The sequence below is a fragment of the Filobasidium floriforme genome, assembly GCF_021052385.1.
Source record: "Filobasidium floriforme strain CBS 6241 chromosome Unknown HD553scaffold_10, whole genome shotgun sequence".
In the NCBI taxonomy this organism is placed as follows: domain Eukaryota; kingdom Fungi; phylum Basidiomycota; class Tremellomycetes; order Filobasidiales; family Filobasidiaceae; genus Filobasidium; species Filobasidium floriforme.
The window spans coordinates 576308-602354 of record NW_025763631.1 but is presented as its reverse complement, the minus strand read 5'-3'; the positions used below and the strand labels follow the sequence as shown (position 1 = coordinate 602354).

The 26047-nt window shown below is 53.3% G+C and overlaps 6 protein-coding genes across 6 annotated transcripts; 3 read left to right on the top strand and 3 right to left on the bottom strand.

Moving 5' to 3' along the window:
- Positions 1-495: 495 nt before the first annotated feature.
- On the bottom strand, positions 496-1438 carry HD553DRAFT_341928 (uncharacterized protein; the record flags this gene model as incomplete). Its single annotated transcript, XM_046182688.1, has 2 exons — positions 496-873; positions 950-1438. 2 exons carry the CDS (start codon positions 1436-1438, stop codon positions 496-498), a joined length of 867 nt encoding a protein of 288 aa, XP_046036899.1.
- Positions 1439-3306: 1868 nt separating this feature from the next.
- On the bottom strand, positions 3307-3914 carry HD553DRAFT_271959 (uncharacterized protein; the record flags this gene model as incomplete). The annotated part of the gene is made up of 2 exons (XM_046177735.1): positions 3307-3584; positions 3662-3914. The coding sequence occupies 2 exons, from the start codon at positions 3912-3914 to the stop codon at positions 3307-3309; spliced, it is 531 nt and encodes a 176-aa protein (XP_046036898.1).
- Positions 3915-5024: 1110 nt separating this feature from the next.
- On the bottom strand, positions 5025-5432 carry HD553DRAFT_341926 (uncharacterized protein; the record flags this gene model as incomplete). The annotated part of the gene is made up of 1 exon (XM_046182687.1): positions 5025-5432. The coding sequence occupies one exon, from the start codon at positions 5430-5432 to the stop codon at positions 5025-5027; it is 408 nt and encodes a 135-aa protein (XP_046036897.1).
- A 3439-nt stretch (positions 5433-8871) lies between these two features.
- HD553DRAFT_26017 (uncharacterized protein) lies at positions 8872-14940 on the top strand. The gene is made up of 8 exons (XM_046177402.1): positions 8872-9170; positions 9261-11331; positions 11394-11639; positions 11706-13600; positions 13665-13944; positions 14009-14414; positions 14488-14806; positions 14873-14940. Exons 1-7 carry the CDS (start codon positions 8990-8992, stop codon positions 14746-14748), a joined length of 5340 nt encoding a protein of 1779 aa, XP_046036896.1. The 5' UTR covers positions 8872-8989; the 3' UTR covers positions 14749-14806; positions 14873-14940.
- Positions 14770-15718, top strand: HD553DRAFT_271879 (putative FAD synthetase; the record flags this gene model as incomplete). Its single annotated transcript, XM_046177731.1, has 4 exons — positions 14770-14806; positions 14873-15160; positions 15248-15389; positions 15472-15718. Coding segments are annotated over 4 exons (714 nt in total), but the record flags the coding sequence as incomplete, so codon positions are not given.
- Positions 15719-20706: 4988 nt separating this feature from the next.
- HD553DRAFT_271619 (putative rsec15) lies at positions 20707-24205 on the top strand (the record flags this gene model as incomplete). Its single annotated transcript, XM_046177722.1, has 15 exons — positions 20707-20766; positions 20829-20993; positions 21061-21189; positions 21259-21402; positions 21472-21766; positions 21837-21958; positions 22024-22308; positions 22373-22474; positions 22537-22646; positions 22709-22850; positions 22912-23079; positions 23173-23322; positions 23548-23706; positions 23770-23922; positions 23984-24205. Coding segments are annotated over 15 exons (2406 nt in total), but the record flags the coding sequence as incomplete, so codon positions are not given.
- Between the last annotated feature and the right edge of the window lie 1842 nt (positions 24206-26047).

Here is a 26047-nt window from a genome sequence, read left to right as displayed (position 1 = left end):
ACAATTCAAAGCCTGGCCATCGAAGTATTTGAAGCAGAGCAATAAGGTGACCTGTTTGTGAGCTTGAGCTAGACGCTGACAGCTGGATGCCGATCGGTGGCGGGAACATCGTTGACGTTGGGTTATGAGGGCGGGAATAGAGAACTAATGATCTGACGTGAGACGGGAACAATGGTTTCTTAGGAGTTCATATCCTTGGGCAAGTCATCGTATGCATTGTCATTTCCCGGTGGCTTCAAATGGTGACTCGTATATGTCATTGCCCCTCAAACATCGGCACAAATATATTTGATCTTCCTAAACATCTATCTGTCTTGTATTATATGGAGCATGGCGTAGAGGCGTAGAATAGCGCGACGAGAAATATGTTGATTATGATAGTATAAATGAATATAGCTTTATAGCTTTATGATGGACCTGAATATCAGAAGATTAATACGGTTCTGATCGGCGGGAAACAAATTTGGGAGACATACGTAGCGTATACTCACCGGTCTAGCTGCACTCGCCCATGAGACCGTTGTGTAGACATCGACACATCTTGTTCGCTCGAGTCGATTCTTCTCGGAACGTCGCCAGAGTCTCCGCCGAGAAGGCGGGAAGTTTCTTCGCCGACTGTTCTCTGGTCATCCGCCAAAGTTTCTCCCATCGTTTGTATATGATGTTGATCCGGTATAAACCGGCACAAAGCGGGAACCAACTTCGAGGAGTGTGCTCCTTGCACAAGCGTAACATCGCCATGCAGTGGAACAGTCCTTGGCCGAACGCATAGATCTCGTACATGCGATCATCATTCCGGGCGGCGAGCGTGACCATACCGCCGGTCGCGAGGATCTCGGTCCTGGCGTCATCATGACCCATCATGATGATGTCCTACCAACAACGGAATCAACAACGGAATAGATCAGATCAATATGACTTTGGTGCAATTCCCGCTGTTAAAACTCACGTGCACTCGGAACTGAGTAAAGCCGTCGTCACACCTTTCGACCAAAGGATATTTGAACGGGATGTCGGGGGACATGAATAATTCCCGCGTGAGGTCCTGCGGAGTGTACCCGGGCGGGAGACGATGCATGCCGAGCTTCCAGTTCCATTGTAATCCGAGGCCTGTCTCATTGATCGCTTTCCAATTCCACTCGAGACAAGGCTGGTTGTTAAGCCTATTCGCCTCGAAGATGGGCGAGCGAGGCGGGAATATGCCTCGTAGCATACCGGGAGGAGGTGGCTCGTCGAACGCGCACATCTCTGGATACAATTCGACATTGTGTTCGGGTGCCCAAACAACGCGGTGATCCCTTGCGACCGTGTACGCATTGCCGTTCTCGTCGTAGTGGTAGACGCCGGGGGAAGTAGGGTCCTGGTAAGGACTGTATTGGGCGACGTGAGGGCCATAAAACATGGAGGGGGGACGGGTAGGAAGAGGGATGTTCTCCATGGTGATGAGCTTGACGAATGTGAAGGTGATGCGTGTGTATCGGCTAGGATGGTGATAAGAGAACGCGTGGAACGTTATGTGATTGTGTTTGATATACATACAAGTTACAAGTCGAAGGAAAGAACGTAGGTCAGTGCAGGTATATATATGTTTAGCCATTCGCGAAGTAACACCAAACGCAAGAAGAACTCTTGCAAAGTGCTACGATAACGATCGTCGGAAGCTTGCACATAACAAAAGATAAACACCTTTAAAGGACCTTACTAAGCAGCGAAAGGCATCGCAGATCATCATCGTATCCATTTAGCAAGCGAAACGAACGTACCTCACCCTCCCAGGCACGGAGAACAAAGAAGAATTCGTCAAAGGATGGACGATCATCCCAAGGTAATCACCCTATTCTCAGAGGCCACCGGGTACAATCGGAAGGCCTCAAGTCTCTGAAACGTTCATACTTGGCGCCGGTATTTGCGGGAATACAATTAAGACATATTCGATGCGGGAACTTCAGGGAAGTTCCAATAGATCGTCAGCAGTCTCAGTCAAACCAGGGAGTTGGGCATCGACCAACGGGTCGATGCCTTCTTCAGGGAAGTTGAGTCTGGCTTTGCCTCCCCCGACCTCTTCGACACACATGCCAATCCTGTTCTCATTTCGCCAACATAGTAAACGACGATCCGGCCTCACGAAAGGAAATGTCGGCGAAGGCTCAAGCCGGAGGTGATCGGTGGCGGGAATATCCAATTTGGTGAGGGTCTTTCTGCCATCAGAAATGACTCGCTGTAGCGCTTCAAGCTTTTCCTGTTGGTACAAGACTGCGAGCATGGGTGTGATAGCAGACGGGTATGCGTCTAGCTCGTCAGGCTGTGCATTGCCCCACAACGCTGATATTGGTAAAGGAAGCGCGGCTGAGTCGATCTGACTGCAGAGAGCCTGGGGTGCCTGGTCCATCCAGAGGAGTAACCGGGACAACTCAATACCGAGTTGCTTCTGCTCCATAATAGCACATTCATGCAATCTTGCGTGACGAATCCCTTCTCGTGCTACCGGTTGCGCCCAGTCCTCATGGGAATAACTCGACATGCCATCCCGGGCAGATGTGAAGTGATCTGAGACCGAGTCTTGCCCTTCCCCTAATGATTCCCGCTTCAATAGAGGCGGTTTTCCTTCCAGTGGAAGGTCATTCCAAGCGTCTACGTAGCGCTTATGCGCGGCATCGATACCACGAGCCCGGTCCCTGAGAGCGGCTGCGATCTTCTGGCGCAACTTGTAGTTGGTACCTGGCCTTGAGCATCTTTCGGCCTCCTGGAACCGATTGATGCATGCCAGCTCAAGAGCGTCCAAAGCCTTGTCATACTTGTGACGGCGCCAAAAACGTCCTGCTCTAGTACCCTCGGGCGAGGATATCCAATTGGCCAGGCGGGAATCGTTATCGAACGAGGCTTCTCGGCGATGCTCTGACAAATGTGCAAGCAGCCGGTCTTGTGTTGCTTGTAGCTGTTGTGAGGCAGCGCACATGCGAGCAAATGTCGTCCATTGCTGAGGCTGCGTCTGCATGTGATCGAGACCCTGCGTTGTGGATATCGAGGGCGACAATGCTGACCACTCTCGTTTCGCAACAAGGTAATCCAATGCGAGAGTCCATAGCTGAGCGTCTGCAAGGCCCGCTTCATAGCCGATACCCGTTGCCTCAGAAGCACTACGACGGCGGGCTTGTTTTTCATCCTCCCAGAGTGTGTTGAAATATTGCAGTGAGAATTCCGGGCGGGAGTATTGTTTTTGCATTTGAGCTATCTTGTGTGTGGCTTGTTGCTGAATATGTACCAATTCCCGCCAACCTTTGACCAAGTTCTTAGCTGTCGGGAGAGTCAACACAAGGTCCGTACGCTGCAGCGGCGAACGGAACGGCAGTTTGACGTACCCATCAAGCATAGCTTGTCGTTATTCCACTGTTCTATCACCCACTCGAGTTGCTGATGCCGGTGATAGCGAGTAGCGCTCCGCGTGACGCCTGCTACGCCGTTTGTATACGAGAACAGCCTCTCGCATGTTTCGAAGTCCTCCAAGCCGGCTTCAGCATTGAATCGTGGGTGGCACTTGACCTGACAGGGTCTGTCGTGTGCGTAGCCATGCCACGCACCAACCTCTGTAGGAACAAAAGGGTCGCTGTCAATATGTTGATGTAAAGTATAATTGGAAGGACAGTGTCTGCATGTAACTCACGGAAATTGATGCGGGAATTATGAGGATCGGGGCCTAGCAGATGGGAGACAGCAGGTGCGTGTCGGAATGTCTTCTGAAATTGACACCCAATGTCATAGCCGAAGGTAATTCGGCCAGAGTATTGCGTAGCGAACCAATGCGCTAATGCTAGTGGAAACTTAGATTGTTCATACTCCTTGATCAAGTCGGCGTATGCCAGGACAACGCCGTGCCGGCAGACAAGCGGGAACCACCCCATCTCTGAGAATCTCATATTAGCACGTGGCCTTGCCTTGGCTGCAGTCCAATGCGATGCGCAGGGCCCAAGTGGCTCTGCAGAAGGTTGTGTTGTTTGGGTTCGGGGACGTTTCGTTGTTGTGCGCTGTGCCTGTGCTGTTATGGTCTGGTTTGAGAACCGGTTAACAAGTTCGGGAGGCAGCCGGAACCGAGATGAATGTTCTTGATAGGCCAGTCCTGGCCGGTCCCTCCTCTTCAGAGAATTGTTCCCGTCCAGAGCGACGCAAAGAACGTAGTCTTCAGTTCCCGCTTTGCCATCGACAGGGAAACATAAGGGACATGTATCTCTTTGAAGAGCAGGTGCCTTGCGATCTGGCTGCGACGGCGACGATGTTGTTTCGAGAGCAGTGGGATTGCCACTACTTGTCGTTTGAGCAGGTGTTCCCGGGGTTGCAGGGGGATCGCGGGGTTTCCTGGTGAGTGTTTTGCTGAAGTGTTCCATGTAATTGACGATCCGGTCGTATAAGTCGACCGAGAAGCTGAACCTCTCACGTAGGCTTTCGGTATAGGGGATCTAAGGAGTAGATTCGACATGGGCAAGTGTTTTGTGGGTTGACGGGAAGGCACAGGGACTGACCTGGTTATAGTCACAGAGTGACCGAACGAAAGACATACGAGATGTCTGTGTGTGTCGGAATTGAATCAGGTAGAATTCTACAGACCGCATACTGAAGGCTACCGCAGGCCGATTAATTCTGGAGGGAAGGTAGCCTTGGGCCAGGACATGGGCGGGAACCCCTATAGGCGAAGAATCCCATGCATGATGTGGGTACTTGACGGAGCGACAGTCTGAAGTAAGACAAGCACTGTTGAGCGGGAATGGTAGGTTGCAGGTCAAACGTATTCCCGCCAACTCACAATATGTATCGATCAGGAGGAGATCGGTGGAACAATCTTGTGTGGGCCAGGGTGGGGGGCCGAGAGTTCTTGGACGGTAGCGAAACTTGTAGAACTGGATGACTAGAGCCGGCAGGGCATGCTCTAGGGCGAGTTGTTCCTGTTGCCTTTCCGAAAAATAACCGCTGCGATGACGATTGGGGTGTCGATGGGCATGCGGGAAGACGATCTGTAGTGAGGTAAGGTAGACTCACGATGGCATCGTCTGTTCTACAGCCATATCCTTGAGCTCTTTTAGAAGGTCCTCATACGCTTGTCCATCCTTCATAACGGGGAGTTCTGTGGTGTTGGGCGCGTCAGTAGGGAAGGTGTCATTGTCAAAAACATCATTGGAGATGAAAGGGTTGTGTAAATAGTCCAGGGAGGGTGGATTGGATCCAGGATTGGGCACGGTGAAGCCGGTTTCAGAGCCGTTTGGGCGGGAACCCTGGAAGGAAATGATCTTTCCCTTATACCGGTGGTTGTTGAGAAGGGTAGCCTTTGGGTGATGATCAATTTTAGGTGGACGAGATGGAGTGGCAGGAACAGTCCAAGTAGAGGCAAGGTGATCACTACCACGACGGCGTCTCTTGCGAGGAGTGACAGGAGGAGTTGACATGATGAGAGGCGTAAGATCCAACCTAGGAGCTGCGAGAGTTGGTCAACAGGAAGTCGAAAGGTTGGTTTGACGTTTGCACATGATTCTAAGTGAGCGGTCAAGCTGAGAGACTCGCAGGGCGGGAGCGAAGGCGACATTGCGGGAATGGGATTATAGACTGTGGGCAGACGAGCTGCAGCGGCGATTTGATGAGCGAGACAAGTCAGTGTTTCTTCTACAATACAGTCTGCCCTCATCACCTTTGCGAAGCAGCATGTATCTCGCAAGTGAGGCATGACAGTAGTACAGTAGGGCTCAAATAGATACTGACGTGGACGCCGCCAGTTGCAGGTCAAGAGGATAGACCACGCGTGAAGTATGTAAGTGTCAACGATTCGAGGCAGAAAATAAACGTAGGCAATGTATTATACGCCGGAAATCGAATTACAACTGAAACAAAGCTACTTGACTCGGGAGCTGGGGCGGTCTCAGGTAGAAAGAAGAGACTAGTATTTATCCCCGTGGTGCCGTTTCATTAGACGTTGCTGCGCGAGCTCGAGGGCCATCGATCTGCGGGCCGGCTTTCGGAGTGGTTCCCGACAGACTGCGCCCAAGTCTTGCATCCTACAGAGCGCCTCGATGTGCTGGAGCATGAAGGAGCCGCAACTCGATCCGTCTTGCTGTTGCGGGAGAGCCTGTATCTCGGATCGTTAGATCAGCCAGTCAACGTCACCACAGTTTGACTAACAGGATAAAGAAACTGCCAAGCGTCAGAGTTCAAAGCCTCGCCTCGGAACATGAGATGGAGATCGGAGAGCCAGCCTCCCACCGACTGTTGAATACAAAATGACCGAATTGATCAGTGATTATGAATTCCCGCACGTGGAAGAGCAAGCGATTTGACGACTCACCTGGAAAATAGTTCGGGCCTTCTGTAATGACGAGTCGACAGCACAAGGCTCAGCAGCGGGAATCTCTTCCCGCTGTTCCCCATGGAAAGGAGAAAGCGAATCCAATACGGCGATTGTCTTTGACGGGAGATCCACGATCACGGCAACCCAGTGGAAATTGCCGACGTTCCAGGGGATGGCATGGAACTGGTAATCAAATGGATCGAGAGAGTTCTGGTATTGACAGATAAGAGTATGAGCGTCCCGGCGGGATCCGTTACCAGCAGAAGGGACTTGCCTGGCGAAACCATTTCGCCATGTTTGGTGGGTTTTCAACTGACTCCGGTTCGAGTCGGCTTTGAATCCAGGGCGAAACTTGAGTACTGTGAATGAAGACCGGAACGAGACCGTTTTCGAGGCGGCTATATGTCGATTGGCGCCAATGGATCAAAGTGAGGTAGGAATCCACTAGTTGATCGTTAAACCAGACGTTGGTTTTCAAGTACTGGTAGATTGGTGGATCACCAAGGATGCGGATGGCGGTGGGGGTGGAGGTATACCAGACGGGCGGCCTGGAGGGGTCCGGCGCCGGACACGCAATGTGGGTCGAGGGGGGAAGGGTCGGATCGCTGCCATCATGGCAGAAATAGCAAAGGTGATTCAACTTTATCATGGTAAGGGTCATGAGCATTCGAAAAGATTAGCAGTGGACAGCGACCAAAGACCGGTACTGACCCATTCCGACAGGCTCGGGACTGCAGCTCCGAATAATGTGCCCTGTGGGACGTAAGCTCGGCCGTGAATCTCTGAAGAATTCAATGCGGGAAGCAATGTTCCAAAAGCGTGAGGTTCATTGGCCGTGGAGGCGATGGCGGCGGGAATGGAGGGAAGTTCCCACTGGATCTCTTGTGCAGGTGGGAAATCCGGGGGGAGCTGCCTCTTGGCCTCCGCAATCTTTCGGAGCAAGGCATTGCGGGCGGCATCACTGTCAGAGGATGGGTAGGGAAGGCGGACTCGATCGTGTTCGGCGGGAATGGGCGGGGACGTCTCAGGGGTCAGACGGGGCGGCAGGTCGTCGTCGGGAACAGGGACATCTTTACCCGGCGAAGTTGTGTTGTCGGCTACTAAGGCATGTGATACAACGTTCAGCGGACAATCGAAGGATGCCTCAGTATTAGACGATGGGGCTTACGTTGATCCGCGGCGAGAGGCTTCATGTCGGGTTGGGGCTTGCCGGCGGCCTGCTGGATCTGCTGCAAAATGTTCGAGTCCGGGAGAGCTGTTTCCCGCAAGGGGTCCGGCCGCGTAGGAGTTGGTCCGGTGCGAGAGCGTTTCTCCTGCCTGGGAGAAGAGAAGAACTTGGTAATGCGGGGCTGCTGCGGGTCCTCACGGGTGGGAGTATTGGGTGTGTTGGGCGGTTCCTGCGAAACAGCTGGGGCGTGCTCGAGGGGGGAAAGCGGGAATTCAGGAGCTGTTACGAGGAGGGGTCCGAGAGGTTGCAGATTAGCCAGCAGCTAGGGTGAAGGTACTTGAGTAGATGCCAAATCGAACATACCAAGTGTAGTATCCATAATTGGAAAGATTGGCGTCGTTCGAATATGCGAAGAGTGATAAATCTAGGGTGGGAAGGGCAGACCAGTCACGATGTCAGTTGTGGGAAGAGGCAGGTCAAGAAACGGAAATGAATGCATATCGATAGCGGTCAGGAGGAGTGACTTGAGTTATATAGGTTTTGAGGATCAGAGAGGGACAAAGGCACGACAAGACCAGCCGTCTCTGATGCGAGAGGGCAACACTACAATAGCACAATCGCCAAACTAGCAAGGTTGCTTCAAAACTGAAACTCTACCCGAGGTGTTTTGTTTACAATCTTGATGCGGGAAAATCATACAATAAGGCCAAAGGGATGCCTGAGGCGGGAAGCATTGATTAAACGCGGGAAGACAAAAGATAGAAAAGGTAAACAAATAACGGGAGGGCGACACGTATCTGGAGGACTTTTGCGCGAGTCATCGCGCAAAGGCCTTCAAGGCCAAATCTAGCATAGAATTAAGCCGCGGTGTCGCAGAGTTGTTAGCCTAGGCCAGCGCGTCACAGTGCTAGGGATAGGTGCAGCTCTACTCTCAGACTTACGTAACCCCCCCGCGCCCTAATCCCCCAGCTTGGCCCGCCCTCCCCTCCTCGGCTGACGTTCATAGACATTTCGACCGACGTAGACGAGTTCATAACTATTCGATCATCATCACTCTAATGTACCATGCAATCACACAGCTATAGATAAGTAGCAGAAACGGTGATATCCTTCTAAGTACCGGTATCGGAAGCGTACCTCATCGAAAACAGCACGAGGTAGTCGAGAGATCGCGCAACCCAGCGATCTACGCCTCCCGGAATACCTATCCTCGTTTCTGGTTGCACCGAACGCTTTTGACGAAAGTAGGGCGATCACCATCCTAGGAACTGTACGAAGGGCGAGGCACTAAACGATCTTGATGAGTCGTTGAAGAGGATCCCGACGACATCTCTCCTCAGGTCGGACACTCTGGGTCAACAACGTAGCGTGTGACGTCTGCCCATTCGTCTTCGCCTTTCGACCTCACTCCTCATCTACCACTCGACCGGGAGTCAGACCAACCCAATTGTTCCACTATCCTGTCTCTGTCGGCTTCAGACTTGTCACCTGCCATAATGTCGACCCGACGTACGAGCTTCCAGATGCCTACCAGCCGATCGAGCCCGGGTGGCAGTCTACCTCCACCGCCCGCTTCCTCCTCGGGAAGCGCCGGGGTCGTGACGAGGAGGATGCCGTTGTACAGTCATACGGAGAGGGACGATCTTGATGATCTAGACGAAGAGGAAGAGGAGGAAGGTGAGTTCCGATTCGAGATCCGGGTCATGCTGAAGGGCGAATCAGAGGTTCGGCAGAGCTGAATTTCTTTCCACCCGTTTGGTTCGTTAGATGACGATTTCGGAGGCCCGAGGTCGAGATCGACAAACAACAATACCACCTCGACTAACGCACCCCGATCCCGTAATTCCCGTTCTTCGAGCCTCGACCTCCCTCCTCCATCAACGTCGACCGCCAACACTCGCAATCGCAAACCTAGCACCGCAATAAAACCCCATCCCAACTCGAAAACCAACCCCAAAACCCTCTCTGGCCGCCCGTGGATGTTCGGCGCCAACCCGGGGATGCGTGGGGGTGGGTTGTATGGAACAGACAAAGAGTACGAGGGTTACGAATACGAGTACGATGGACCGGACCCGGACGCGAATTTCTTCAAGATCGATACGATGCGGATGGATGGGAGCGATTCAGAGGAAGACGAGGAGGGTGCCGTCATCGTTGGTGGTGGAAATGGGAATGGAGCGGGACAAGTCGGCGTTGCCGGATCGGTTTCTGGATCGGGGATGACGAGGCGGGGCAGTGGGAGGAAGAGGTCGATACAGGAGGTCACGGAGCCAGCACCGGGCAAGACGTATGAGACAGTCGGGGATGGGGCTACACCGGCGACCATGACCGAGATGGCAAACGCCAGCAACGGAGCTGAAGCAGGCGATTCCACTGGTGCTGGTACGGCCACGGGTGACAATACGGTCGGTGGTCCAGCCGTGCCTGTGATGAGCCCTGCGGACCCCGTCACCGAGTACAGCTCGAAAGTGGCCAGTCACGTCAAACGACAGATCTCTGACGAGGTTATTCCCATGCTCGCCACCCCCAACTCGGACGAAGGGAGGGAACGTCTGGAATGGCAGACCATGCTCGTCTCGGTGCTCGAGGGTGAGATCTTGAAGGGCGAGAAATCCCGGATCGGAGGAGAGAGGTCGACGAGCGAGACGTACAAGAAGGAGTTGGGTACGGCGTTTTGGTGGGAGATTCGAGCCAAGTTGAGAGGGAGGAGCGACATGGAGGAGAAGCGGAGGGTCAAGGAGAGAAAGGATCGCATGGTGGACGCCATCCTGGAAGAGATTGATCGGTTCAAGGTCTCGATCCCTGACGACGCCCTGCGCAAAGAGGGTAACGCTCTGGCTCAAGAGGTCGAGACGGCGGTTACTTCGGGGGTCAATGGCGAGGCGACAATCCAGTCTGAAGCCCATGCGGCAGAGGTGGCCATGACCGCCGATCAACACGCCATGCTACAGGTGCTCAACATCCTCAACAAGCTCAGCCTGGCCGAATCGCTTTATCCGAATAGGATGGCCATGATGTTGGAAAAACCGTTGTACAAGGCCGAGACGTTTCAGGCCAGGGTGGACGCCATGTCTTCCTGGGCGACCAACGTCAGGCTGGTCCAGGCCATCGTCGGTCGATTGAGGCAGTGGACCGGGAGCGAAGAGCTCGACGTGACCAAGCCGAACACAAATCACGAGAAACCGCTCGTCACCCACGGAGGGAGACATTACCCTGGGGACGCCAAGGCGAGGATCGACGCCGCTGACGATTCGACGTTCATAGAACGGACCCTGAAAGAGGTCTCGATCGAAAAGCTGTTCGAGAAGAAGACGTTGACGGACCTCTACTCGATCGTTAAAAACATCAAGCTTTCAATCATTGCGCATCACGCCATGCTCAACGAGGTCGGCCTGGTCGATATTTCGCACTCGACCTTTCACCCGCAGGTCATCCTCCTCATTTCGTTTCCCTGTCGACTCGTCGTCGCTGCCTTGCGTGTCAGGCTGAACGCCGCTGCCAAGCTTGTCGATCCCTCGCTCATCGTCATCAACGACATGTTGCACAACATGAGAATGACCCTCGGTGCCGCTTGTCGCGTCAAGTACGAGTACACGAGGACGTTCGAGTCGGATCCGGAAAAGGCTTGGCAGATCCCTCATTGCATCGGGGAGGACTTTGACGATGTGCTGTTGGAGTCGTTGAGGACATTTTTCAGGATCTTGCAGTGGAAGCTGAGAAGCGGAGGCAAGGCGATCTATTTCCGAGAGACCGAGGTGCTTGATCACGAGTGGGATTTCCTGTACAAGATCGCCGACGACGTCGCAGGGGGTGACGTGTTGGTGGCAGAGCTTTTCTGGTGAGCGCCTGACGAGCTGCATTGCGATTGACCCGATAAGCTGACAACCCTTCGCCCGGCAGTTCCTTGACCAACAAATTGATGGTCCGGGTCATACACTACTTTGAGACTCAGGTCAAAGTACCTATCATCACGGAAGAGGAGGAACAGGCCGCTAATATCAATACCAACAAGATCGACGACGAAACTCACGGGTTGGATCAAAGTCAGGGACCTCGAGTCATGCGTCACCGCGAGATTTTGCCGTGGTTCTCCAAGATTTTGGATGCTGTCAAGATGAGGTATCGAAAGTTGCAGACTTTTGCGAGGTGAGAAGAACTATCGAATTGAGCCATCGGAACGGGCATTAACATCTAAGCGGGGTTTCTGTGCAGGAAACTGACTGAACGGTTCAACAACTCGGCCGAGTACGATCTTTGCGATGTCGACCTAGAGCTTGTGCTTGAAGCTCTCGACGACACAGACCACTTTTTCGTCTATACTGGCTCATTCGAAGCGCATGGGACCTATCTCATTGCCAGTCCAACGCTCCGAGACCAGCCCGAAAAGATCAAAGAGCTGTTGTATCGAGCTTTCCAACGCAAGCCCGGGGACGCCGAGGCCAAGGACAAGGATGGTAACCCTAAGAAACCAGAGCCCAAGGGGATGATCAACTACTCGGCCGAAGAGCTCTTGTTGTCAAACGGCAAGATTCCCGAGCGAGTCCCAGTCCCGAAACCCAAGCCCTCAATAAACGAGATTGCTGAAGAAGATCTCGATGGTCGTGGCAATGAAGTTGAACAGGAAGAGTCGACACAGCAGCCGACGACCAACGTCCCGCAAGAGACACCGGAGCCGCCAGCCGTATATTTGTTGATGTTTTCGCCTCGTCAACGTTTCGTCTGGCCAGGCACGGTCCTACAGCTCGATCTGCCCTACGTCGACTTCCAAATCCAGGACAACCGCATTCGGCTCGTCGCTGATGGTCCCCTCGGACGGCTGAACGCGGCCAAAGAGACCTTCCTCGACTCCTTCACGGATGTGCCCACCGGCGAGACCTTTGTCCAGCTCGAGTGCCTCGTGCCGCAACAGGCGCATTCACCGAGACTTCAGCGAGAACTGCGCAAGATCGCTCGATCGGATCACAGCCTCACGGAGACCATCGTTGATTCAGTGTCACACGTGCAGTCGGCCTTGAAAGGGTTCCGTTCACCGATGGCTCAAGAATTGCTGCAAAACTGGTTTGCTTTTGCTACGGAACACGGTAGAAAGCTCGGCTTGAATATGGAAGTCACAGCTTGGTCTCGTTTCAGCCGGAGACTTATGCGTCTCGCTGTGAACTGGGTCACGTTCATCTGCGATGTCTGCGACCCATCCGACCGCAAGACTTTCCGTTGGACCGTCAACGCGCTCGAGTATGCGATGGCTATGACGACCGGCACAAACGTATTGCACCTAGACCAAAATGAGTTCGCGTTGTTACGTGCCAAGGTCGGAACTTGCATGCAATTCTTGATCGGTCACTTCGACATTCTCGGAGCTCGAAGTGGTATGGAAGCGAAGCGAGAAGCCGAGCGGATTGAAGCCCTTCGACGGTTGCAACGAATGCAAGAAAATATCGACGACGAGTACGGCGTCTCTGCCCAATCCAGCTCGCCAACTCGGGCCAATCCTAGCGAAAGGATCAGTCAACTCACCGAAGAGGTCTATGGATCTGCTGCGATCGACCGAAGTATTCGTCTGGTTCGAGATCAACGAATGGAATTCCTTAAAGCTCTAGAGGAAGCGAGGATCGGTCGCATCAACGACCAGCACCTGGTCGGACAGGTTCTAGACGAAGAGGTGTCCGAGGACCGGTCCCTGCTCTTCTTGGCGTCTTCGTCATCCAACATTGCGCTCAAATGGCAGCAGGGGTCATTCATCGGTGGAGGTGCAAACGGAAACGTTTATATCGGGTTCAACCTCGACTCGGGTGGTATCATGGCCGTCAAGGAAATCAAGGTTCAAGATTTGAGTAATAGTCCCGCGCTCTACAAACAGATCAAGGACGAGTCCGACGTCATGCAGATGCTCTCACATCCCAACATCGTCGACTATTATGGTATCGAAGTGCATCGAGACCGTGTTTACATCTTCGAGGAATACTGCGAGGGTGGAAGTTTGGCGGATCTGCTCGACCACGGTCGAATCGAGGACGAGGACGTCATCATGGTCTACACGCTGCAGATGTTGCACGGTCTCGAATATCTGCACTCGAAGGGTGTGGAGCATCGAGACGTCAAGCCTGACAGTAAGCACCAGGTTCATGATCTTAATATCGCGGGATTTGTCTGATCTTCTTTGTCCCTGCATAGATATTCTGCTGGGGGCAAATTCTGTTATCAAATTCGTCGATTTCGGTGCCGCAAAAGTCATCGTCAAGGGCAACAAGACTATGGCAAAGACCCGTCGGATGGCTGCAGGGGATGGCGCAGCTATGAGCGGTCTTGCAGGTACGCCCATGTACATGGCACCAGAGGTTATCAAGAACGAGAAGAGCGGTAGATTAGGAGCCATGGACATCTGGAGTATGGGTTGCGTCATTCTCGAATTTGCAACAGGTCACAAGCCTTGGAGCAACCTGGACAACGAATGGTAAGATGTTGTCACACTGGTAATGCCCTCCGGAGTCCTGACGGGTTTGACATCGTGTATACAGGGCCATTATGTTCCACATCGGTGTTTCGACCAAACATCCGCCGCTTCCTGAACCTGGTCAACTGTCCGAGATCGGGATCGATTTTATCGAACTTTGTCTCACGCTCGAAGCGGCACGAAGACCGACCGCGGCGGAACTGCTACGACACCCTTGGCTAATGCCGATGCAAGAGCAATTGACTGAGCACAACAGCGGGACGCAAAGCTCGTTTGGCAGCTCATTCCAATCTAGCAACATGACGTCGATGCGCTCGCATGGCTTTACACCAGAGACTGGTATGACTCCGGACACAGAGATGACCGGCTTCACCACGGGTCTTGAGAAGCCAAGCAGAACAAACTCGGAAGAAGCGGCACACATTCAAAAACTCGAGACAGCTCAGGGATCCGCTATCGAGTCTGCGGAGGTGAGTCGCGCTGTTTTCTGCTCGATGTTCTTGACCCTGACTGGCGAGATTGCCATGCACACGGTCTCATCAGCAGAACGGTCAGGACCAACAAGAGCAACAGTACGAAGAGGGTCAAGAGCAGCAGTATGCCGAAGGCCAGGAGCAGCAGGACGACGATCAATCATATCCCAGTCTGGAGCCTGCCGCCCTGGAGATGGTGATGGAAAGGGCAGAGCAGGACGACGAGCTCGCCGAGTCTTTGCGGTCCGCTCTGACCATCATCGATGATTGCATGAACGACTATGGGTCAGCCCGAGATCCCGACCACTTGGCAACCAGTTGGCTGTACTGATAAGATACTCTACACAGGGAGGAGAATATTGCGCTGTCTTACAACGGTGGAAAGGACTGTGAGTAACATCATCACAGCTACTAATGTTAGCAAGCCAGACTGACTTTCTTGCGCTCTTTATTAGGCATCATCCTTCTACACCTTATCGCCGCTTGTCTGTACCGTCGACATCAAGCTGCGCTCCCAGGAGACGGCTATCTCTACCCTCCCATCCCCGGAATCTATATCGCTCCCGATTCGCCCTTTCCCGAGCTCGAGCAATTTGTGTGGGATTCGGCGGCATATTACAACCTAGATCTCGTACAAAAGGGAGGAAGCATGAAAGAGGCGCTCGCAGACTTTTTGGCGAGCGAGGTCGGAAGCAAGACCAAGGCAATCCTCGTCGGGACGAGACGAACGGACCCTCACGGAGGTAAGAGCCTGATGCGATCGTCTGTCCATGAACCAGACGGAATACTGACGCATACAATGTCCTTTGTTCGGTCTGTGCATCTGATAGCTAATCTTTCCGCTCGCGATCCTACGGATAACGACTGGCCGAGTTTCATGCGGGTCCACCCGATTGTGGACTGGGACTACCATACAGTCTGGATCTTTTTGCGCGAGCTTAGCGTGCCTTACTGTGGACTCTATGACGAAGGGTAAGCTGATAGCTGCGCTCGCATCATGCGCGCTATCATGCAACTTTGACGAAACGTTAATGACTGCCTCCGTACGCACCAGATATACCTCCCTTGGCTCGACGTACAACACGCATCCAAACCCATATCTCGCGGACCCGGAGATGGAAAAGGGTTTCGCTCCAGCCTGGATGCTGGAAGATGGGTCCCAGGAAAGGGCCGGGCGAGAAGTAACGAATCACACACAGCAAACCGAAACCGAGCCCGAGATAGGGGGTGAGGCGGCCGTCGCCGACACTTCGGGTGAGAACGCGCAGGTTGCCGATTCGACTGCGGGCGGAGGAGAGTAGAAGCCTCGACCTAGACACACACGCACGCACGCACATGAAATCACTTTTGTAGCTGTAATTTGCATAGACTCTGGGGTAATTAGAAGTTGTACAGATACGAGGGATTATACTGTGATGCATTAGTGCCTGTATTGGCGAGCTAGTAGCTAGTCGGTATATGCAGGATCACCGTCTCGCGAAAGCAAAACGCTCGATCTCGAGGATGTCGCGTCAGGGATCGAAGAATAAGCTTCCGCCCGCGTGCGGGGCCTATTCTAGATTGGAAGATCTTCCGGCCTCGCTGCAAGGTCGTGTTCGGGGTGTGTTGACGCAACCGAAGTGATCCGAGAGATCTGCGTACCGGGGGGAAGGCGATCGAAGCGACGACGATCCCCACCACTGCACCGCCGGCTCTTTTGTCTCATCATAGCAACGGTGTCAAAGCGTCAGGACCGTCTGCGAACCTTGCGAGATTTGTATTTCTTCAAAGTACGGGGCCGATTCGGAACAACGATGGCACGTATGGGTACTTTCCATATGGCGTACATGCGAGATCTGATGTCTCAGCCCGGCCCAACCCGCGGTCAGGAAAGAGGGTCCATGCCAATCATGATCAGTGATTTTCGCTTTGTCACGTGAAATGTCAGAGGGTGATCGAGGTGGAATTAGCAGGGCAACCGGAAAGTTCACGCTGCTCTCTCTCTCATTCCCCTGCTGTTTCCCCCCGCTCTGCACCGGGTTTGCTAGCTGCTAGCTGCTAACAGTTGGCAGTTGGAAAGGTCCGTTTCAATTGACAGCGGGATGGATTTCGAAACCTCGAATGACGACGACCAGAGCTTCCTGAACATGAATCTAGCATCGCATTGGTGATCGGACCCATCTACATTGACATATATCGGTACTCGACCTTCATTTGGTGTGGCAAAAGGCAAGAGAGAGCTCTTGCAACAAGGCGTTCGATTACGCCAAAGAACGACGGTGCAAATAGGACTGTAGACGGTGAGTAGTCGAGGCAGGAGCATCCCCGGTCGTTCAAAGCATGAACGCTAGCTACGACCAGCTTTCGTACACCTTGAGTACGGCTATGCTGAACCAACATCGCAACCACAGATTCATATAACGAAACCGGGCCACTCGACTGCGGCCCTCTCATTTTTTTCCCAGCTCGATATCGCGCGAAACGACTATCCGGCAAAGTTCGTAGCACCGGGTGTTGACGAATCCGTTTCAAAGGCGAGTCACGAGTCGACCACAGCACCCAGCTTCTCTACAAACAGCTCGACTGACCTCGATACCAATTCATCGCCATAGCATTCAAAACCTGCCACCGGCCACCAATCAATTCATTCGCAACGTTCGCTCAGAACTAGACCGACGGAGGGAACTTCCGGCTAGTGTGAGTACATTCAAAGTGACATGTCGCGCGAGACGAGGCATATCTCTCTCGCGTAGCTCCCGGGCCTTCAAACTCGTCCGCTGCGGTCGCAATCACCGGTCGATCGATGGCCGATGGTGGTGTGCGACCTCTTTCTCACTTATTAAAACTGTATGCTGATTCCTTATGATCCTTGGCATGCTTCTTAGGCTAACAGACGAGAACAAAGCAAGTCGACTTGCACACAAAACGTGGACTCGGGCACCTGGACCGCTCGGTGAATAAGTCGGACGATAGGGCGACTTTTGGAGCAGAACGGCGCGTCTGTCGTCCGTTGCACTTCGACATTGCTCTCATTCGACGGTCGATCGTCTCCTCAGGCGTTTCTATCAGGCTACATTCTCCAATCGACCAAGTTCACCTCTCTGGCGCCGTGCGGCGAACATAACCATAGTTCGAGCGTAGAGGAGCCATCTACCTTTCGGACTAGTCCGAAATGGCCACCTATCTACCTCCTCATCCTTCAAACCGCGATGCAGGAGGTGTCTATGATCGGAACGGCGTGAACGGGGATGAGCAGACCGTGGAGTATGGGTTCAAGCCAGAGTACGCATCAGGGCAGAGGTTGAATGCGTATGTGGGGTATCCACCGGATCACGGGTTCAGGACGGAAGGAGCGACAATGGAGAGCGCGACGCATTCGCGGCCGGACGGTCTGAGGAGGTCAGGAGGAGGTCTCGATGTTCAGGTCGATGAAGACAAGACGCCGATTTTTGCATCAGACAACACGAAAACAGAGGGATCTATCAGTCCCACAGAGTTGCCGGAGACGGCGATCAAGCCAGGCGCACAGCTCAATCATAAGAGCACCTTGTTGTCTCCCTTCGTACCAGGTCACGGAAGCGCATTCCCCAACTCGACCAACGAAGATTACTATGCTCAGCCGGAAAGTCCGTCCAAGGGCGACTGGCAGAACGCGGCCGCACTATCTACCCCTGTTCAGCCTATTCTCGAGGGAGATGCTCGACGAACCGTAGAGGGTTCCAAATCGGCCATGTCCACGCCGTATGGTGGAGCGACTGGATACGCATATGCTTCGTACACGCCATCCCAGGTGAGGCACCCGGGCGGATCTTATCCAGAGGGAGCACCTGGTTCTGCCCAGGGTCAGGTCGGTCAAGAGGTTGCGCCTGCCATGACCTATCAGCCCTTTCAGTTCCGGCCGCCACCCGCCAACACTTACATCGAGACGTTCCAAGCACCAGCACCCCAGGGGGTTACGGGGCAGTATCCTTACGGTGTAGGGTACCAGACGCATCCTGATGGACAGATCTACCATCATCCCGGCGATCCAAACGCGATGGCTACTCGCCCGTACCATCCAGGACAACCCCTCGAACATGCGTTCCAGTTCCCTCAGGCACATATGGCTTACAACACTATCCCGGGGCCTCCAGGAGCTCCATACCACTATGTTATGCAAGCCGGACCTCAAGCGGGACCACCCGGAATGACTTCGGTCGATATGCAAACGGATGGGACTCAGGGACAATCTGGACAGGCGGGTCCTCCGGGAGTCGTTTTTGCGCGAAGCGCCGATACCAAGACGGCTCGACCAAAGGTCAAGCTAACTTACGATGACAAGAGGAGGATCGTCGAAATCTCGCAAAGCAATACCAACCTGCGGCAGGAAGACATCGCCCAGCAGTATGGGTGAGTTTTGGCCGCCATCTAGCGGCTTTCTGTCTGAGCTGCTTGAGCTGAACCTTGATCGAGCATACAGCGTTGATCGAAGTACGATCAGCAAGATTGTCATCCAGGCTCACCGGTGGACCGGTCCGCCTCAGCCTCCTGTCGTACCGATCCCCAAACCTGCAAAGCAGAGTGGTGGAAGGTTCCCGGCCATCGAGCACGAGATGCTGAAGTGGTGGGATGCTCAGGACGCTTGCGGACGAGAGGTCAAGGATTCGGTAGCGAGGGAGCAGGCCAAGGAGATCGCCCGGATGATGGGTTTCGGCGAGGACCGGTTTAAAGCATCTGCTAAATGGCTCGACAAGTTCAAGGAGCGTAGAAGACGTCCCTATGGTATGCAGCAGGGTTCTTCTCACGAAGGCAGCCCGATGTCATACAGTGGCTCCGCGACTCCTGGCAGTGCGGTAACACCGGCTTTCCCGACGTTTTTTCAACACGGCTTGTACTTGCAACCTAGCAGCGGTTACGCACATACGTCGGGCTACGCCTCTCCCATGAATGGTCAACTGTCGAGATCACAATCTTCGACGACGTTGGCATCCATGGATTCTGGACACCCTAGCTTGCAGATGAGCAGCAACCAATACGGCGAGCGGTCGCATCCAGTCGGTTGGAATGACCCGGATTCCGCAGGCTTGCACGGCTCCATTTCGGACATCAGCACCGTCTCGTCCGCATTGCACAGTCGTCAGCGGTCACGTTCTTCGCCCCAGCGGAACGGTCCATTTGACTTTTCCCAAGCCGGCTCGATCGACCCATCCTCGGGACGGGCACCGAGAACCTTGACGTCTGGCCTGCAAAGGTCTCAGTCGACACGGGTGGCCGGTGTCAGCCCTAGTCCGCGTCGACCTACGACATTACATCGTACGCAGTCCTCGACATCGAGCGTGTCAAGCCGACGAGGCAATCGACCTACTAGCCTCGCCGCATCTGCTTTCGGCTTGACACCGATGCAACAGCCAGACGATGCGATGGCTGGGGCGGATACGCCGGCGAACGGAACGCCCTCCCATACACCGGACAGGCGACAATCTAGTGAGAGCGTCCATGTGCCGATGCGACCGTTCACCACGTCAATGTCTAGCATGAATATTTCTCCGGCCGAGACCATGAGCTCGGCTGGCACGTTGACATCCAGCTCGAGCTCGAATTCGATCCAACAGCATGCATTATCTGGGCCATTACCTATCACACCGATCGCTCCGGGCGGGCATTTCATAGAATACCGTCACGTTGAGCCTGGATATGCTCCACCCCACCAAGGATACCAGCCCGTCCAGATGGCGGATCCTCATCGACAGCCAGCATACAACTATGCTTCCAACGCAGGTTACCATCAACAACACGCATCCGGTCCCGTCTACGACGACAAAGGCTCGATCGTCTGGCGTACTGAAGGATGAAACCGTTCTTTCTTTCGCCATCGAATACAAAAAGAGCGAACGCCGCTCACATACCCCCAACAAATCGCCATGCGTCACGGCTTCGTATCGCATGATCCACTTTCCTTACGCCCCCACGTCCATCTCACGGAAACAGAACAGGTCGACGAACCCTTATAAGATAGTTAGAAACTAGAGAATGTGGCAATTGTAGAATACTTGGGTAGAGTAAGCCCAAGACCTGTCTGTATATACTTGTACATCACGTCGCATGGGATGGATATGCCCGTTCAGCCTGTTACGGCATCGGCCGAGATATGATGAGCGCCGATCTAGGCAACTCGGTCAAAGACAGCTTCATCAGCTTCAGCCAGAAACTCCAAAGTGTCAAATTCAACTTGTAGCAGTACATTCTAATCGTAACCAGCAGGAATAGATATATTCATACCCAAAGCTTGAGAGCTACCCCGTCTCAGCTCGGAGCTCCCGACGATCCGGTAGTCATGTCCAAGAAACGCCCGACGTATACGAACGCCGAGATTGAAACTCACCTCTCCCAGGTTTGTCGAGAGAGGTGTGCAGCGACCGAGGCCAAGCTCATCAAGTAACACGATGTCCATAGCTTTCTATCCCTGCCACTGGGGGCCAAGAGAACCTAGAAGCACTGGCTCCATTGGTGGTCTCGCTTCAGGACACGAGCACAGAGCAGGTCTACTTGCGAAGCCTCGACCGATTCGTAGAGGAAAAGGAGAAGCAGATCGAGGAAATATGTGGAGACAATTACGAGGTAAGATAGATCACTCTTCGTATGTATCGCTGGACCACGACCTGACGACGAAAGGGCTCCTGTACAGGACTTTGTCTCTTCCGTTAGCACTTTGCTTTCGGTTCGTCAAGGAACCGCCCATTTGCGGCGACGTATCGGCGAGCTTGATGGGCAGATGGGAGATGTGGGAAGAGCCCTTACAGACAAGGCAAGTTCGGTCGATTGTTCGATTACAACAAAAGTGTGTCGTCCCCCGGGCTAATTCGCTCAGCTACCGAATCGATAGAAAAGAGCTCTCCTCAAGCAGCGCAAGATTGCTCAGAACATTGACGAGGCTATCGATACGCTGCAGACATGCTTAAGGGTGCTGGATCTTGTCAACCGGGTTCGCGATATGATCAACGAGGGAAAGCACTTTGCCGCGCTGAGGGTAAGTCGTCCGGTCGAGGTATCTCAACCTATTATGGTACTGACTATGCTGTTCGTCGCCTTCAAAAAGGCTATGGAGGATCTCCAAACTCTACCGCCATCAGCCATCTCAGAAACTCCCTTCTTCCAGCACATCATGTCGTCGCTCCCTTCCTTACACGCCGAAATAAAATCCGCTGTTACAGCCTCCGAAAAAAATTGGTTGCTCGACATGCGAGAGGTTTCGGCTCAAGTAGGGCGACTGGCACTGATTCAGATGGAGACGAGGATGCGTAAATGGAAGTCAAAACAGGACCGGGACCCAGGATTGCGACACATCAGAGTCGGGGATCCGATCGAGTTGGCGAGCAACGACAAAACGGAGTGTAAGTGACTTTGACCGCTTGAAGTGGTTCCAGGCCTGACTTGCCCTCTTAACTGTGCAACCCGTTCCAGTTGACCCTCTCAATAATGATCAGGTGCAGGTAGATCTGCGACCTCTGCTACAGTGTATCCATATCTACAATGCTTTGGAATGTCGGCCGGAACTGCAGCGCAATTATCAGGAAGATAGAAAGGTCAGCATCGCGAGACAACATCTCAGCGAGCCCGTGGTATTGACGATCCGTACGACCATTTTTAGCAACAAGCCAACCTTATCTTCTCGCAGAGATCTACCATTAATGCCTCCAGTATCAAGACTGCTTTGCAACCTCTGCTCGAAGATCTCGTCGGGTTCTTTATTATCGAAAAACAAGTCCTGCGAATATGTCGGGATTTCCGGACCTCGCAAGAGGTCGATCTCTTATGGGATGAGATGTGTGACAGAATCGCCCGGATCGTGAGCGAAGGTCTCAAGACTTGTGAAGATCTTGAGACGTTCCTGGCAGTCAAGCCGGTCGTACTGGCTTTTGAACAGACGCTGCAAGTGAGTGCAAGCTTCAAGATAAAGATACTGCATCTCCGCCTGACACCCCTTCATTCGATCTCAGGGGTACGGGTTTGACGTCAGCGCTTTGAGCCGACTGCTCATGACGCTGTTCGAGCGATACTCAAACCTCTTACAGCGCAAGTTCAGCGCTGAGTTCGATCAAGTTAGTCTCCCAGGTTCTGATCTTCGGACTGAGCGGCAAGCTTACCTTGATATATCGGGTAGATTGTGATGGAAGATGATAACCAACCGATGATGGTTCAGAACCAGGAAGAATTTGATCAAGTGGTATCAGCCTGTTGGCTAGCTACAGGTGAAGCAGAGCAGATCGCTATGTGAGTTGGGCAATAAGCGGATATAATTGTGATTAGAACTGATTGATGTGATTGTATTTCAGTCAGGGCTTCCCCCAAGCGTTACCCTTTTCCCAAACTTTCCCCATGTGCTGCATCAACATCAGAAATTTTGTGGACCAGTTTTATCAATTTGTGGAAGGTGTTCCGCATAGACGATCCGGTATCGATGAAGTGCTGCGCCGGGTAAGTCCTGCTTTTCAACTCCGTGGCATCACAGAGTCGCTGAAAACGTGCTATACTACAGTCGTTGGACGGTCTGCTCATTTCCCATGTCTCGAAGAATATCTGCGACAAGGTCAACACGATGAAGAACCTCAGTCAAGTTGCACAAGTCGTCATTAACGTGGAGCACTTCGTCGTCGCGGTCGACGAGTTGGAAAGCGTGCTAGTGGATCTCAAGTATGTGAAATCCGTTATCGGGGGGACGGGCGTTTGCCTGACATTGACCCCTGGCACCTGCAACAGGTCTGGTAATCCGTCTTCACATTCCCACACCCATTCGCAGACCTTGATTACGCTGCAATCGGGAGCTTCGTTGCAGTCTACCCTTGAATTCGCCCAATCCAGGATCGACAAGATAATCGCTGACAAGCTAGATCAATTCTTCGAGATGGGTTGGGAAGAGTTTGATTGGACGCCCAAGCTGAGCGAAACGGTCATGAAAGCTAGGCAGCAGGCTGCGGCTACCTCTTCCGCAACAGCACAACCTGCGGCACCCGCCTCATCGGGTGGGTTCATGAGCGGAGCCTTTGCTGGAGCAATGGGCTTTGGCGGCAATCATGGAAACAGTCGCCCCGCTTCGCCAGGACCAGGACTCCGCCCCCAATCGGTCCTAAGTACTCCCGGCTTGAAACGACAATCAACTATGATCCGCTTCAAGTACTTCGACGCAAACACGAAACGGGAACCAAGTACCTATCTGTTCGAGATGATCACCTTTCTGACAGCCTATGTAGATTCTGTCTTGATCGGCTTGAGAGAGGATGTCAGGGGTAGAGCCTATCGTGGCGCCCTTGAACACGTCCGGGACGGGTTGCTGGTGCGAATCGTGGCCCCTTGAATACATCTCCGTCATCGTATTGACTTCATCTATTCCTCACAGAACCTTCTTGTGACGCAAGATATCCCCAAAGCCAATGAACAGGCTTTCAAGAATTTGCTGGATGACATCGAGTTCGTTGAGCGCGAGATGGGTAGTCTGGGCCTGGACGAGGCGGCTGTTGGCTTAGGACAGGTCTTCGGCGAAATCAAAGGCGTAAGTCGGCTGATCGCGTATGTACGGCAAATACTCTTCAACTAAAAGCTTGGCGTGATAGTCTATCAACCTCATTCTGAGCGACTCGGTGCAGTTATACGTCAGCGATCCCAGCGTTAGAGCATCGCATGCGCAAGTGCGTCCCAGAAACCTAAAGATCATGCTTGAAAAGCTGGCGCGGTGGACTCCCGAGCCTACCCGGCTGACAGGCGCGGATGCGGAGCGAATGGCTGGCAGACGTCGGCAAGCAGATAGTGTAGCAAACTTATTGGCCTCATCCTAGGGTGAGGATATGTATCATAATGTACTATCATGATGTAGATTGATCTAGACGCTCGGTGCCTGTACTGGTAATCGTCGATCTTGAGCAGGCTATAGCGTTAAATTTTCATCGCACTTAGCCGTCTGAGGGCTTTAGACAGTCCGCCTTCGACTTTCGACGCCGCGACGATCGCTTCTTCGTCGAGATCAGGCAGATCCTGCTTGATCATGTAGGTGGCCAAGTCCTTTTGCTGGTCCGTCAGACCTGGCAGCGTTTCGAATAGAACAGCTCGGTCCCTGATATTAGCCTGTATCGCCACGATCAGGACGGTTGCTGCTTGTCGTGCAGCGATATTGGAGGCCCCCATTCCCTGCGCGACAAGATGCCGTTCGTGATCAGCAGATCTGGCGATAACGCATCGCAGAAACAATCCCAGGCGAATTGGGGCTTACCGAGACGATCAGGTTCCTCATTCGTGGCAATTGTTCACGCAGTACGGCGCCGGGTAAGCGCAGCACTAGTACAGCGAGTGCCATCGTCGAGAAGAACAGAACCTTCCACTGGTCCTGGGTCCCTGCTTGCAAGCGAGAATCCGCTTCCGATATTTCGTTGAGCAACAGACCGACAGGATTTGCAGTCATTTGACCCCAAATGGCCAGTAGAGCTGCAGCTGGGCGTCGCATCTAGTGTAGCTCTGCTGATAAGCATCAACCCGAGCTACAACGATTCGAGATCAAAGCTCACCCGACTTTCGTCTGCTTGATATAGACCAAACAGGCCAGACAAAACCAAATGATCTGATTGATCACAAAGCGAACGATGTCTGACGCAAACTTCCCATAGAAGGATGAGGTAAGAATCGAGCAATCTTGCGTCCTGATCAAGGCAGATAACTTGTCAATAACAGTCCCTCACGATTAACCTCAGACGGCTGCTGACCTGTTTGCGATTCAGTTGCTGATTAACGACCTCGATGAGGTCAGCTACAGCCTCTTCCACTCCCGCCGTGTGTCTCAAAGCATCTTCGCGATTAAAAAGTCTCCGTATACCGTCGATATCTGTAATATCACTAGCTGACCTGTTGCGGCCATGCGCGATATGCACGAGCCCCCGAAACACTTCCGTAACATAGTCTGATGTTACGGTGCCGGTTGACTTGGCGTTTCGATGCAAGGCCAATGCGGCTTCGTGGCGCTCCTGATCAAAGTCAAGCATCTCCTCGACACGCACAGCTTCCAACCAGGTCGCACAATCCGCGAACGGTGGCGTACGGTAGGATTGAGCTGCAGGGTTCCAGTCTGTGGTTCCCGGGTTGTCAATGGGATTGACCGTTGTGGCTGGCGTTTGGATCGGCTCAGCCACCCCGCCTGGGAGATGCTCGCCCACGTGTTCCTCGCTCTCGCTGGCAATGATCTCTTCGGTCTGAACCGCTTCAGGAACCGTGAGAGCAAGAGGTAAGATTGCCGGCGTATCAAGCACGGTGATGTCAGTCTGACTTGGCGGCGAGGACCGATCCGTAAAGTTTGGGAACGACGTGCTGCTAGTGTCTACGACAGCGAATCTTAGACTGGCCAACTCGGCCTGTATAGCATCAATCGATGCAGCGGGAGGGGGAGTGGGGGAAGTGAAGACATCCTCAAAGGGATTTGGTGCTGGTCTCGGCGGGCAGACGACTCGGGAGGATTGTCGGTTCCTCCTGGACTCCAAATCGATGAGGATAGGAGATTCTGGAAGGGGAACATGGGCTGGAACAGCCGGTGACTGTTTGGGTTGAGCACGAGGTGGTGTATCATGCCGGGAGAGCGATACTCGAAAAGCTTTGGCAGGCGATCGGGTCCCCGTGACTGGCGCACTGATCGGCTC

Coding starts and splice junctions, on each gene's coding strand:
- HD553DRAFT_26017 (XM_046177402.1), top strand. CDS start 8,990: ATGTCGACCCGACGTACGAGCTTCCAGATGCCTACCAGCCGATCGAGC. Junction 9,171..9,260: donor CGAAGAGGAAGAGGAGGAAG/GTGAGTTCCGAT, acceptor TTGGTTCGTTAG/ATGACGATTTCGGAGGCCCG. Junction 14,415..14,487: donor CCGCTATCGAGTCTGCGGAG/GTGAGTCGCGCT, acceptor CGGTCTCATCAG/CAGAACGGTCAGGACCAACA.